Source organism: Phragmites australis, chromosome 2 (assembly GCF_958298935.1).
Source record: "Phragmites australis chromosome 2, lpPhrAust1.1, whole genome shotgun sequence".
Taxonomy (NCBI): domain Eukaryota; kingdom Viridiplantae; phylum Streptophyta; class Magnoliopsida; order Poales; family Poaceae; genus Phragmites; species Phragmites australis.
In genome coordinates this window covers 12984166-12998395 of record NC_084922.1, presented here as the reverse complement: position 1 = coordinate 12998395, position 14230 = coordinate 12984166, and the positions used below count along the sequence as shown (strand labels likewise).

The 14230-nt window shown below is 42.5% G+C and overlaps 2 protein-coding genes across 7 annotated transcripts; one reads left to right on the top strand and one right to left on the bottom strand.

Moving 5' to 3' along the window:
• Positions 1 to 205: 205 nt before the first annotated feature.
• On the top strand, positions 206 to 2806 carry LOC133900079 (probable protein phosphatase 2C 2). Its single transcript, XM_062341185.1, has 4 exons — positions 206 to 742; positions 1403 to 1597; positions 1685 to 1920; positions 2013 to 2806. Exons 1-4 carry the CDS (start codon positions 575 to 577, stop codon positions 2590 to 2592), a joined length of 1179 nt encoding a protein of 392 aa, XP_062197169.1. The 5' UTR covers positions 206 to 574; the 3' UTR covers positions 2593 to 2806.
• A 4311-nt stretch (positions 2807 to 7117) lies between these two features.
• LOC133900060 (uncharacterized) lies at positions 7118 to 12142 on the bottom strand. 6 transcript variants are annotated; one of them, XR_009906500.1, is made up of 10 exons: positions 11584 to 12142; positions 11400 to 11481; positions 10744 to 11059; positions 10156 to 10254; positions 9901 to 10047; positions 9675 to 9800; positions 9257 to 9468; positions 8266 to 8404; positions 8006 to 8157; positions 7118 to 7259 (listed from the first exon to the last, which is right to left on the bottom strand). XR_009906500.1 is itself a non-coding variant. In XM_062341155.1 (4 exons), exons 1-4 carry the CDS (start codon positions 9677 to 9679, stop codon positions 8070 to 8072), a joined length of 444 nt encoding a protein of 147 aa, XP_062197139.1. In that variant the 5' UTR covers positions 9680 to 9849; the 3' UTR covers positions 7150 to 8069. The 6 variants fall into 6 exon arrangements, 1 of the variants encoding a protein (XP_062197139.1); XR_009906502.1 differs by having other exon boundaries at positions 7150 to 8157; positions 11584 to 11766; positions 11955 to 12142; XR_009906499.1 differs by having other exon boundaries at positions 7150 to 8157; positions 8266 to 8399.
• Positions 12143 to 14230: the final 2088 nt, after the last annotated feature.

Sequence of the window (14230 nt, the reverse complement as noted above, 5' to 3'; positions counted from 1 at the left end):
TCCCCGGTTCCCACACGCCAAAGGTGTGAAACGAGTGCACGCATCATCGCTTATGCCCTAGCCAAAACGAGGTCGGTGACACACTGGCACCGCGGACGCGTGCCGCCCGGCACTCCCTCCCGCGCACGACAACCCGGCAGGCAGCCAGGCACCGGCCCCGCCATGGGCACTTGCCGGTCACACCCCCTGCCTACCACCGGCAGCCGCCGTCCTCTCGCGTCGCTCCCACGCGCTCATAAATTGCAAACACCTCTCAGCGTCTCCGCCACTCCTTTCCTCTTCGGATCGGGCAGTGCTCCGTGTTGTGTCCCAGGAAAAAAAGGTTCCTTTTTCGCGTTGCCTTTATTGTGGAAAGGCCGCTCCTTTTGGAGATTCGCGCGTGCTTCTCGTCGAGATTAGTCGACCTGTGTTCGGATCGTGCAGTTCGGTTTTAGAGAAAAAACATTGGAGGTTAAGAAGAGGTCGGATCGGGAGTTCTTGGCGTCCCGGTGCGGAAAGGCGAGATATTTCGGAGGCTTTCGTGTTGCCACGCACGGTGGGGAGGGACCGGTTGTTGAGCGGATTGGAGGCGGAGATGGTGGCCGGAGCGGAGGTGATGCATCAGGTCGTGCCGCTGCTGGAGGCGCCGTTCCACCGGTGCGCCGTCAAGAGCGTCGAGGTCATCGAGGAGGCGGTCGGGGTGACCCCCACGCCTCCGTCGCCGAAGGCGTTGGCTGAGGTCGCCGTCGAGGTACCCGATCTGGTGAGTTCCTGATTTCAGCTAAGGAAGAGTTTAGGCTTTCTTGTTCGGTTTAATGTTTTGATAGGAGATTTTAGAGCCTAAAGTCGTTGAATTAGATTTGTCCTAGAGCTTCGTATGGCCATCAGAATTTTTAGGCTGTACTGTAAAAATGTTTCTTCGATAATTTTTAATGGTGTTTCGTGCAGGATTGATTCTGATTCTGAGTACGGTAAAGGGGCGATTGCAGGAATTGTCTCCTCAAATATACAGACCAGTTTATCCTTTTTCATCTTATGTTGCTGTTTCTATTTGTTCAACTCCTGATGGTTGTTGGAATGGTGTCGATTTGTTTAGGACACCAGGACTAATTGATTGTTTGCGTATATGTATGACCCCTAAATTCATCGAAGTTATCTGAATTTTGCCATCTTGTGACGTGTTGCTGGTTTGGTCTTCAGAATTCATATTTTTACCCCTTAAATAATGATTGTTTTCGTCTGAAAAAAGAATAGTTGTCTGGTCAATTCACTACGTGATGGTTAGCAGCTCAATTCAGAAATATCAGAACTTTACGGTGTATCTGTTAATTTGACATATTAGAGAAGCAAAGTCTAGGTTGTTCTCATTATGTGGTACTGTAAGACAGCCAGTGCGTAATTAACAGTTTTGTGCTTGATGCAGGCGTTCAAGAGACCTTCTAATGCTGGGAGTAGTGTATCTGCCGAGCCACTGCAGTTTGTCCCCAGCATTCGATCTGGTAGCTTTGCTAATATTGGACCTAGGCGGTACATGGAAGATGAACATATCCAAATTGATGATCTTTCTGGTCATCTTGGCTCACTGTTGATGTGCTCTGTGCCTAGTGCCTTCTATGGGGTATGTACTGTGATCAAGGTTCAGATGATTTTGATCGCAATGTAAATTTCGGTAACCCAATTAACTGATTGTGTTGTTGCCTTTTAGGTGTTTGACGGGCATGGGGGTTCAGATGCAGCAGCCTACATGAAAAAGCATGCAATGAGGTTGTTCTTTGAAGATGCTGAATTCGCACAAGCATCACAAGAAGATGAAACGTTTGCCGAATGTGTTGAGGATTCAGTCCGCAAAGCTTTCTTGCGGGCTGACCTTGCTCTGGCTGATGATTCGATCATCAACCGTTCTGCTGGAACCACAGCGCTGACAGCATTGGTCCTCGGGAGGTAAGATGGACGTGCAACCCAAGCCTTTGCAGACTGCAATGAATGGTTCAACACAGTGATGTTCATGCCAATTTGTGTTTCCTATCCTGCAGGCAGCTGTTGGTTGCGAATGCCGGGGATTGCCGTGCAGTCCTGTGTAGGAAAGGCGTAGCAGTGGAGATGTCTCGGGATCACAGGCCAACATATGATGCAGAGCGTCAAAGGGTCATCGAGTCTGGTGGGTATATCGAAGATGGCTACCTCAATGGAGTACTCTCTGTGACACGGGCTCTAGGGGATTGGGACATGAAAATGCCTCAAGGCTCGGCCTCACCTCTTATTGCCGAACCAGAGATCCGCTGGACCACCCTCACTGAGGACGACGAGTTTCTCATCATAGGCTGTGACGGGATATGGGACGTGATGACCAGCCAGCATGCTGTCAGTACCGTCCGCAAGGGGCTCCGGTGGCACGATGACCCCGAGAGGTGCGCGAGGGAGCTTGCCATGGAGGCGAAGAGGCTCGAAACCTTTGACAACCTGACAGTAATCGTTGTCTGCTTTGTGTCTGAGCTTGGTGGGAGTTCGGCATCACCTTCAGAGCAGGCGCCAGCTGGGAGGATAAGATGTTGCAAGAGCTTGTCTCCGGAGGCCCTTTGCAACCTGAGGAGATGGCTGGAATCTGACCACTAGATGCTGTAGAGGCCTGCGTCATGGCTGTAAATATCGCTGATGTTCCATCTAGTACGGCTGTGTTTACGCAGCCAGCAATTTTGTAGTGAGTTTCTGGCCTCGGCTAGCTTCTTTGTTTACACCATTTTGGCTGCACATACCATTGTTTCGTGCTTTTGCTCGGCTCGCCAGAGAGGATTTATTTTGGTAACTAGTTTGCAGCCCAGTTACTTGAGATGGGGTGGATATATGCCTGGTATTAGCATTGTTCTTTCCAGTTCGCTGTCATGTGGTGCACAGACCATGTTTGGTTCGAGCAAGATTGTTTGATGAGAATGAGAAAACGTGATGGTGTTGCTAGTCTTTTATATAATGGAATAAATCATATCCCAGTCTCGAAAAAGTTATGGTGCCGCTAGTGATGCTAGTGTTCATCGGGGAGTGTTCTTCAGAGGTCCTGAATAGCTGCGACGGATGGCTTTGAGCAGGTATAGTGCTGAACAGAACAGCTTCTGTTTTCATCTCTTTTAACCTCGCGGTTGAGCATGTGGTAAAAGCCACTACTGGTGAATTCATGCAGTGTACCAAAAAAAAAAAAAAAAACTGCGAGAAGATATATGCTGTTCGGCCAGATGGAGATGCCGAGATGAGACTGCTTTTACTGCATCACAGAGAAAGATCAGCAAGACAGCAACCAGAACAACTTGCATCACGGTCGCCGTCGGCGAAAAGAAAACCGGTGCGGCCGCGTTGTTTGACCACAAAGTGAAGCGGGGAGGAATAAACGAGGTTGGAGGTAGGGGACGCGCAGATTCGGTGCGATTAACTTGGCCCCACGGTCTTGACCGACTTGAACAGTAATCTCAGCCTGGTCGTCGAGTCAAGAAAACAGGCTGACCTTCGCTTCCAAGTCACAATATTCACGGAATCCGTGACACCAGAGTTCTGTTAGATTCACGAATTTACCTCGCCTTACGAATGTGATGATGTTTCGGTGTCTAGCAAAGGTCTGAAGCATGCATGTCGAGCTGCCGGCAACAGTTGCTGCTGGCTAGACCGCTACTCGTATCCACCGTTATGTCACACTAGAACGCCCCTGGCGCGCCACTCCTGCGGTCGATTTGAGTGTTGTGAAGTTTAGGTAAGGATGTTATGTAGAGAGGTGGTGAGTCGAGATGGTTTCTCAAGCCACCTCTTAGGTGGGTGACTTGGATTCGATCCTGATGTTCGTATTTAGAGCACTGTTTAGCATCTATGTGGCTGAGGAGGGTGGACTTTTTTAATAAAAAAAATAAGAATGTTATGACGAGTATAGAGATGATCCGCTGTTCTAAGTATTTTGTTGAGTGATGTGAGTGTTGGAGTCAGTGTTTGTCGATTTGTCGACGATAAGGTATGGGAGTCGGTGTTCAAAGTACTCGTCGAAAAGGCTGAACATAGGTACTACTTCGATTCTAGATTGGTAATTGCACAAGTACATCCTTAAGCATGGTGCTCAAATTTAGCCCGCGATAGATGGTCTCATCCCAGTACTCAAAATATTGATCGCTCTATTCTGCCATGTTCTCTATGATAGACGACTCCTCCATTGTCAAACATAGTATTTCTGTATAAAATCAGAGAAAAGATTAGGCCAAATGAACTATTTTCACAGAGACAAACAGATAGATAAATAAGAAGGGCACGCATTCATCAAACATAGCGTATAGTAGAGTCGAGTCATGCATAATGTTTACATAAGAGAGCCTTCTAATTCAGAATGCTTATTATTTACATAGTGAAGATAGTACTGAATAGACGGTTCTGTTGGTTCATAAACCAACTACACAACCTTCTTTTTAGATGTACCAGAGGTGCAAGATACCTTAGGAGCGCATAGCATCTTCCTCTGAACATATACGTAAGGTAGAAAGTAGATAAGATACCAGCTTTCACTGCATCTCTCCATTGTATACAAAGAGGAATAGAACAGGTTTTGTTGCAGAGCAGCTTTGAAGTGCATAGCGTCTTCTTTTGAATATATACATAGGATGCAAAACCACATAAGATAATTGCTTTGACAGCATATTTCCATTGGATATGTAGAGGACTGGAGAAAAGCTTCATAACAAAAGGTTTACTGACAAGCAATAAAGAGCGACCCGAAAAGCTATCCCAACTGTGCACAGATAAAAGGAAAATAAGCGCGCGCACGTTTTACTCTCTAGTGTGTGTGTGTGTATAATAATAATAATAATAATTGTTACAAAGATAGATGCAAAATTGGCAGGAGGAATGTCGTAGAAAACCTATGCAAATATCGATGAAGCATTAAATCAAGCCTAGAAAATTCTAGAGTAAATTATTACAAAGATCCAGTTGCTAAAGATTATATTCAGAAATTCAGAAGAGCAAAGTATAAAAAAATTCCACCAACAACATCTAGTATAATTATAAAGGAAAAAAGTTGGTGCAAATGATTGTAATCCTATGCATTTTACATAAGAATTTGCTATGTAATATTCTTCTACTTGTATTAAGTTCATTTTCTTTATGTTTTTCAGGGAGTTCATTGTCTATATCATATTCAAGATTACTACTTTCAAGATCTAGATTGATAATTTTTTAGTATTGTGTTCCACCACGCTTTCATAATTCTGAGATGTATGGAACAATGTCTTGTTGTGGAATAAATGTAATATCTTGTTCATGTATGATTGTGGTTTAGGGATGGCAATGGGTCGAATCGGGTGCGGGTTTAGCTAAAACCCACTCGCTATGAAACCTGAAATTGAAAACCCGACCCGCACTCAAATGACTAATCGGGTTAAAATATGATCCCGCACCCAAACCCGGCAGAGACTCATCGGGTCTTACAACAGAAACAGTATAATATCTCAAATTGATCAGGACTTCATATCAGAAACAACAAAGTAGCTCAGAAACAATAAAATAGCTCATAATCAACCGAGTAACTTCTGTCATGCCAACTTTATCTCTCTGCTTCTGAAGAAGATAGCCTGTATCCTATAGGTGGGTGTGTGCTCATCTCCACCACATGTGCCCATTGGCCAAGTTTCTCAGTAGATCAGAAAGTCAGAATAGCAATCAATAGCTCATAATCAATAGAAACAACAGATGCTCGATTGCTCGTAGATGCGGCTCAGCGGCTGGAGAAGACGATGCTCCTAGATGCGGCTCAGCAGCTGGAGAAGATGGTGCTCGTAGATGCGGTTGGAGAAGACGATGCGGCTGTGGTAGATGCAGAGAGCCTGACACCTTTTGTTTGCACCTGTGGTAGATGCGGCTGGAGAAGACAATGAGCGTGATCGGCGACCTCAATGGAGAGCACCGAGACCTCGACGGACGACCGCCGACGAGGCCGAAGTGGCGATGTCCCGGTGCGGCGAGCCAATGAATGGGAGAGGTCGAGCAGTGCACTCTCAGATCTGGGAAGGACGAATGGCAGAATGGACATGAACTAGAGATTTAGAGATTTGATAGTGACAGCGCGCGAGTGCGGAGTGGGCGAGTGCGGAGTGTTGGGCTAGGCTAGCCAATTGGGCTGCTATCCGCCCTTTTGCTGAGCGATTCGGTTGACCTGTGGACACACACGGGCGGAAGTAAAAACCCGCGACTTACCTGCTCGAGTTCGGCTACCCGACCCACCAGATTTGTGGGCGGGATTTAGCACCTGAACCCGCTGGGCGCAGAACCCACGGGACCCGGAACCAAGGGTCTAGCTACCATCCCTATTGTGATTTGTAATGAATGTTATAAATTTTTTAATCCAATTATCATATCATCATTTATATAGGTCTCGTATTGTAATTTCATCTATTATAAAGAATATAATTAAATCGAATCTTAAAAAGAGAGATTATATAAAGAGACATATTTGTTGAAAGATGAAAGCTATCAGGAATATTGTCCTCCAAAGATACGAATGCATTGATAAGATATTATCAATAATTTGAGCATAGAAGACTCATAAAGAAACATATCTGAAGACACCTGTCCCTCATAAACAGGATTATAACAAGTGGTCAAGTGAATTGCATATGAAACATCTGCATGTCGTATCATAATTTTTTCTAGGATTATAAAGTCTTACATTCCTCTTATGTAAAAACCGTGTATATATATATATATATATATATATATATATATATATATATATATATATATATATATATATATATATATATATATATATATATATATATATATATATATATATATATATAGGACACCTATTCTATACTCCTAGGAGTATGTACTCCCACATGCAATATACCACCTAAACAAACACTTTATACTCTTTTATCATTTTTAGTATACTCTAATACTAATTCTAAGATACTCCAATATGAGTTGTATGAAAAAAAATTCAATGTATTGTAGTATCTTGTAATTACTAATGAAGTATATTTAAAGTGATAAAGAAGTATAACACACGTGTAAAAGTGGTATATGAGAGGTGGGAGTACATACACCCAGGAGTACATACTAGTTTTCCTATATATATATATATATATATATATATAAAATCATAATGAACTGACACAGTGACACTACAGGTCGTGAACTAACCTTCCGAATCAAAAGCATCTGCAGCTATGGAGAAAATAGTTAGTTGCTCATTTTTTACAGCAGACATTTCCTTGTGGCTTGATGATGAATCTGTTGCAGGAACAGCCAATGCAGGCCTACAATATACAATTATAACGTCGTTAGCTTCAAATGAATATGTACTCTGTCTACATGGACCAATATTTTGGCGTAATACGCAAAGAAGGTACATAAATGAAATAATACCTCCTTTTTGGTGTACAAACTAAGATTCTGTAACAATCACAGTAGCACTATTCTAGAAATACTTAGTGTACAAACACACCATCTGCAAAGGTAATAGAAGCATCACTATATATAAACTTACAATACGTTCAAAGGATCGCCAATCAGTACTTTCCTTTTTATGAACCACATTTTTATGCTTTTCCATGAACAGAAATGCGTGGTAGAGCATATGTAGAGCATAGGGCAGTGAACTATGAGATGAAGGGGCTCTGAAAGTTCAACTTCATCTATACTATGAACAGAAACTGCTCGTTCCAGGAAAAGTCAATTCCATTGACTCTAAATGAAATTCGCCCCTGCATAAGACTTTTGGCTAACAGAAACTCTAAAAGTGAACTTTTGTGGGATTATATAGCGGTGATTTCACGCAGATTATGATCACTCATAAAAACATAACATATTTGCCTACTAATTTCAGAACTACTGGACCAAAAAGAATGAACTCGGCACTGCAGTCCTATCCGTACCAAACAAGCAGAGACGATACCTTTTAAAAAGGTGAAAGAAAACTCATCACACATCCACATATATCAGCTCTAATATACTGTACATAAAAAACTTAAGTTTCTGTATATAAGGGCATCTGTAATATTACTTTCGAACTGCAATGGTTCACAAACAACCTCCTGGGCATCTATATTTAGATCCATATGAATTTGCTACCCTCTGACATTTTGAGCATGAGGAAACCCCACACTGCCCCCATGAGGTAGCCTAGCTAGTGACAGTCCACAGACAATTGATGTTCTGCAAATAAGTAATGAAATTGTCTTGTAACAAAACGGTAATAGAAATTGAGTATTTAATCTACAATGCATTTTATGAAAAAAGAGATTGACTTGGATTAGCACTTACCTCAGCATACCAAAAATCTGCATTGCAAAATTCTGGCACAGTTTTATGCTGGAGCTTATTTGATCGGCAGTTTGGACTAAATACTTTTTCATCAGCCGGAAACCACTTGGCCATTTTGAAATCGAAATCATCACCTGACCTTGAACAACAAAGAAGTATTCTGTGATTCGATATTCTACTACAAATGATAACTCCCGCACCCTCTGTCTTTTATCTTCTTTTTTAACACAAAAAAAGAAGGCTTGGGAAAACTCTCAAATAAACCGTTTATTTCAGGAATATCCTCAATGAGACACCAACAACAAACAGAGCCTCAACTCAAAGTCTCTTCGTCTGCAAAATTCGAAAGCACAGTTTGCATGCCATAGCCATTTGCTAACTACACAGCATGTACTACGATCAATAAATCACTCAAATTACTTAAAAGAATTGATAGAATAACTTTAGCCTTGGTAAGAGTGTGAGATATAGAGACTACGTGCATCTCACGATGCAGAGGCCGGAATGTTTTCCTTATCTAAAGAAAAGAGTGTGACATACCTCCAACACTTATAGAACTGGCTTGGAATGAGTTTACAAAAAAAAAATTCAGAACAAGGTAATATTAATTATGTTGTTCAATTCTGTAAGCCACAATGTCACATGCTATCTTTTTTGAAGCTAGTCTCTTACAATATACTCTAATTATACTCATTTTGCATCTTTTGGTCATCTTTTCTTAAACTTCTATACTTATCATGTGAAGGAAAGTAAGCCATCAAATTATTCACTTACGTGCTGCAACTCAGTAGGTGAATGAAATCAGTCTATCAAAGAGAGCTAAAGAACATAGAAATAAAAAGTTCACGGCACAACTCAGGCACAATTTGCAAAATCTTTTCATATTAAGATCAAAATATTTGCAGCACTCTCCAGTTACGCAACAAATTACTTAGATAGATACAATGCAATTGAAAGGCTCCTCAATTGACACACCCTGAAAAATCCCAACCTGGTACCAGCACAGCCACGTCGAGGGCACAGATCATGTTCCCTGCCAGCTGAAACAGGTTGAACTCCGCAGTTTGCTTAGGGGTAAGCATGACCAACACCTTATATCCTCTTGCCTTCAATGGTGCTAGGGCTTCTTTGCTTGCATCCTCACATGGCACTCTAGCTCTAAAGATTGGCGGAGAGAGAGGGACCAGGGCAATGGCAACACCACTGCAAATTAATTGAGGCCATATCAGCAAGAGATGCAACCACCAGTAAAATTATTCAGCCATTAAATTAAAAGAAAGGGATTCTGATAAGTAATACAAGACAAGTCAAATATTCTTCATTCAGCATTCAGTAATTTGAAATTTGACCTATTATGTACACATGTGGGCAGAAGGGAGATACATATGGGCAGAAAGGAGAGCACATACAACATTTGCAATCGCCAATATCAAAGATCGGATTAGACTCATTAGAAGCTTTTTCCTGCATCTTTTGCTTCTGATCGAGAGCGGACCATCACAAGTGAATTTCCAGCCCTTGGCAGTGCAATCATGCTACATGAATGAAGAAAGGGAAATTTTCAGCCATTAGTCTGGAACTACCAATTCTTACCTGAATTGGCTAGTGCCATTCTTGCAACGGCCAATTTCTGACCATATCGCCCAGTGATCACCACTGCTCCTCACCATCCTCATGCCATCCTCTATTGACATCCATTTCCTCCAATGACGACGATATCACCCTTGCCTTGGTCCAGGTTTATGCTGCCAAAACGAAGTCCTCATTGACACCTAAAATCCACTATGTTTTAAAACCGGAATGCAAGTCAGAATTTCCCCTATAATTCTTACATCATTCTACAAAGAACTAAAAAGAAAAGAGAAAGGAAAGGATGAACTATACAAAAACCTGATGAGATAAATCTAAGATCCCCTTCTTGTTAGCAGGCTATATTTAACTCTTAGGAGCTCTATCATGGAAAATTTCAGGAAGAAATAATGTGTGGACCTGCAGCCATAAAAAATCATATATATATATATATATATTGGACATTCCAGTTGTCTAATCGAGACACTAATCGTTGAAACCAACATAAGAAATGTATTTTTCATCCACTCATACAATCATAACATACACATGCCAGAATACATAACTGTTAAAATATATTTTTCTTCTGTTCATACAATCATGAAAGTAACATAAGAAATATACCCATTTCAGTTGTCTAATCGAGACACTAACCATTGAAACCAAGAAGCACATAGAGTCCTGAAGTGTTTATTTCATATTTTCATAGTTATGTTGTCTATTCAAAATTAGGCCTAAAGCATTCTGGGACTTCAATTATTTAAGAAATATAATAAGAGAAGCAGCAATCATAAAAAACATGGTATACAACTCAACAGTAAATACAAATGGCAATTCTGTGTAACCTAAGCTAAACTATAATTTAAACTGCACTACATTCAGGTCTGTATTCCCTTGGCATTCAGCAACCTTTCCTTAGCCCCTTTCTCCTCTGTTTGAGATCCACCACGCCTCCATTGTATGAAATGTAATATTATTGCTTACATGTCCAAACCTGGTAAGCATGAGACAATCACACATAATCTGCCTTGCTGCCAATCACATTTGTAGTTACTATTGTAGGAGAGAGAAAGTAACATGCCGGTAGACTTCTTTCTTGAAAGAAACCTCAAGTTGGCCAAATCCAAATCTACATGTCCGGATTACCACAAATCTAGTGCTGGCATCCAGGGATGGACAATTTCTCAACTTTGGGAGGGCCAATGATCTTCAATATAAATATCAGCTAGGTTCAATCAAGAAAAGATCAAGTTAGATCATCTACTGCTATGAGTTCACCATACATTAGCCATCATAATTCACAAAAAAGGTAGAACTGAAACTGAGAAGAGTGGCTAAGCCTAAATCCCAAACAAATTATAGAGTTAAGATTTATGTAGTTACAACGTGCAACAATTAGACACTTAACAATAGGTTTGTAGGCAGAACTAAGATATTTAAAAACAAAAAACCTATGCCTTTGCTCCATGAATCTGAATACATTTTTATCAAACAATACGACAATCTAAATGTCTGTAGCGAGCTTATCCAATTTAGCAAAGGAAACATGCATGAGAATAACATACCTGCAAAAGCATCTCATGGAGAGCTTTTAACCACCACGGCCCTTGCTATCAGTCAAGGCCCTTACTGTCTCCTTGAGCTCAACTGGGCAAAGAAGTTCATGAATAATAATTATTACCTGTGCTTCAAACGTAACAGTGGTTGACGAACATAGCAAAGCTAAGAACACTAATAGACATCGAATACCTATGAAGATTCAAGATAGGCACATAGGATCAGGTGGAAGACCATGAAACCAGCTGGAAGAGCAAGTACCACCAAGCTGAATGGAGAATTGCAATCTATCAAACACTTGGTGTGCACACGGGGAGGACCAAACCTGCAACGATCATGTCATCGTCCTTCGTAGGCCACCATCTCCAAATTCAACTAAACAAAAAAAATGCAGTTAGCATGGAAGCAAGACCAAGCAGTGAAACCACGTTGTAGAGTGGAAGGAACGGAGTGAGCTGATGGCGCGAGGTCGGCGGCTGGTCTGGTTTTGGCGAGGAGGGGTCGCGAGCTTCTCCGCCAGGTAGCTGAGCTCACAAACAATAGAGACCAGTCGGCCAGCTCACCGGGAAGGCTCACGGGAGTTTATAGGTGGCGTGCAGATGAATCCCTCGCCGAGCGAGGAGGCCGAGGAGCGCCAGGGACGGGCGATGGCGAGCGTGTGAAGGCGGCTGTCCCGCTGGTTCCACTCCCTAGCTGCTACTTTCCTCCGCGCGCTGCCGCTCCACCTTGCACCTGGTCCGCGGAATGGGCAGAAAAGAATAGAAGTCACTAATGAACAGTATTTTTCTGTGCGGAAGTAAACAGTGTTGTGCCTATTGCGGTGATTTTACTGTAGCAACATACTGTATATGAACATACTGTATCTGAACTGTAGTGATAGATCTCGTTCGTTTATTTTCAATCTGACGGTTCGCAGAGAGGTAAAGTCACATGTACTATTCACCCGTGACTTCACTCTCTTAAGTCAGAGGATCTGGTTCCATAGACAAGGTGGGACCAATGGCACGAGCAGGTTCGCTGACGATGGGAAGTAGAGGACGACACTGAGAAGGGATGGGTTGGAACGCGGGTTGATTTTTGAGAAAACGCAAGTGCTTTTTCGAAAAAATACATGGATGCACGGCGGGTCACGAGAGAAACGGACGGTCCTGAAAAAATAGGGTGACACGACCGCGACAGGGGCGCGGGTTTCCGCCAAGTAATAGGGATCAGACAACCGTCCCTCTGGGCCGGTGCATAGAAAGTGCACGGTTTTTTTTTATATATTTTTTAATATTTGTAAAATTAAATGCTTATTTCAGGATCTTATATGAATAGGCCATCGTCATCCGTTGAACATGCGAGAGCAAGGTGTTGTCCGTGGATGTTCAGTGTTAAATCTCAGTTGTATTTGGAGTAGTTTGGTCAGAAGTTATTGCCTGACGGCGGGAGCCAACATTGGTGCTTTCCTAGGGTGGATGATACTCGTAGTTGCGGCACATGAAGAACATCCTTTCGTAGGTGTCGAAGAACTTGAATGACTTCATCACCCTACAAAGGTCTCAACACCAGCATATAGACACTTCGACCCTATCAGGCGTAGTATCCAGCAAATATTTCTTGGGGAAATAATCGGATGTCATTTTGATAGGAGTTATGGAGGTTGAGGCTAGTGGTTTGGTTATACATGTGGCTAAGAGATCATCTATTTATAATGCGGTTTCGTGCTGGTGCATGGACTAAGTCCACAGAAATTGGCTCAAGAAAAGCAATTGATTCCACTATAAGGAGTTGTCGTGTCAACTAAAAAAGTCTATTTCTGAACAGCCCCCATCTGAAAAGGCTAGGTCTGAAAAGGCTACTTCTGAAAAGGGTACTTTTAAAAATGATAGATCTGAAAATGCTACTTCTGAAAAGGCTAGTTCTGAAAAGGTTAGATTTGAAAAGGCTACTTCTAAAAAGGCTAGGTTTGCAATTGTTAAGTCTGAAATTGCTACTTTTGAAAAGGCTACGCTTCAATCGAGTACATATTTATTAATGTGACGAGTTCTAGTACAAGCCGTCAATTTTATTGGCACAGTTGGATGCATGTGGGTAACATAAAGTTGACAGTAATATTATATTGATGCGGATAGAAAAAAGCTTCTATTGGGTGGACCGGGGATGTCTTCCCATTCTTTGATGTGTTGCTTTGCGCTCAGCCTTTTCTTGCCGATGCAGGAGTACTTCACACCTTTGTAGTTCTTCCTCACGCCTTTGAAGCTCGACCTTCTGCCTCCTTAGATTGTCCTATCGAAGACGGTGCTCCTCCTCACACCTTTGAAGTTCCTCGGTATGTCGCTTGCGTTCTTGTTCTTGGTGTTGATGTTCTTGTTGGTGTTTGTGTATTGCCTCTTGCTACAGTCGTGGTTCCTCCATCCTAATATCGTACTTATGTTTGGTTTCAGTCTCTCTGATCCTTGTCGATGATGTCCTCGATAGTCTGGTCCCATTTGAGGACCCCCAGCTGCACACGTGTCACAAACATGCTCGTGTTATGAGCCTCCTTGCGTGCGAGTCTGCATAAATATAAGAAACAGACATATGATTAATGATGAAGCTGAAGAGCTAATTACAACAATACACAATTGTGTATGTTACTAGGCATTGTCCTAGTGAGCGGGAACACCTGGAACCTGCTGAACTGCTGCATCACGCGATGCGAGGAGTACTCCTCGACGTAGATGTCGCACACAAGGGCGCGCCGTGCCAGTCAGTACTCCTGGTCCCATGTGCACAGCAAAGAAAGTCCAACTGGAGCGCGTAGAAGTACCTCCTCCTCCGTGTACGGCCTTCACCTGGCGTCATGCACCGTCAGCTC

Bases quoted from the DNA above. Each gene is read 5' to 3' on its own strand.
- LOC133900079 (XM_062341185.1), top strand. From the start codon at position 575: ATGGTGGCCGGAGCGGAGGTGATGCATCAGGTCGTGCCGCTGCTGGAG. The intron at 1,598-1,684 runs GTATGTACTGTG...GTTGCCTTTTAG, and splicing joins TGCCTAGTGCCTTCTATGGG to GTGTTTGACGGGCATGGGGG. The intron at 1,921-2,012 runs GTAAGATGGACG...CCTATCCTGCAG, and splicing joins ACAGCATTGGTCCTCGGGAG to GCAGCTGTTGGTTGCGAATG.
- LOC133900060 (XM_062341155.1), bottom strand. The intron at 8,405-9,256 runs GTTGGGATTTTT...TTGTTGTTCAAG, and splicing joins CGTGGCTGTGCTGGTACCAG to GTCAGGTGATGATTTCGATT. The intron at 8,158-8,265 runs GTAAGTGCTAAT...ACTTATTTGCAG, and splicing joins CAGATTTTTGGTATGCTGAG to AACATCAATTGTCTGTGGAC.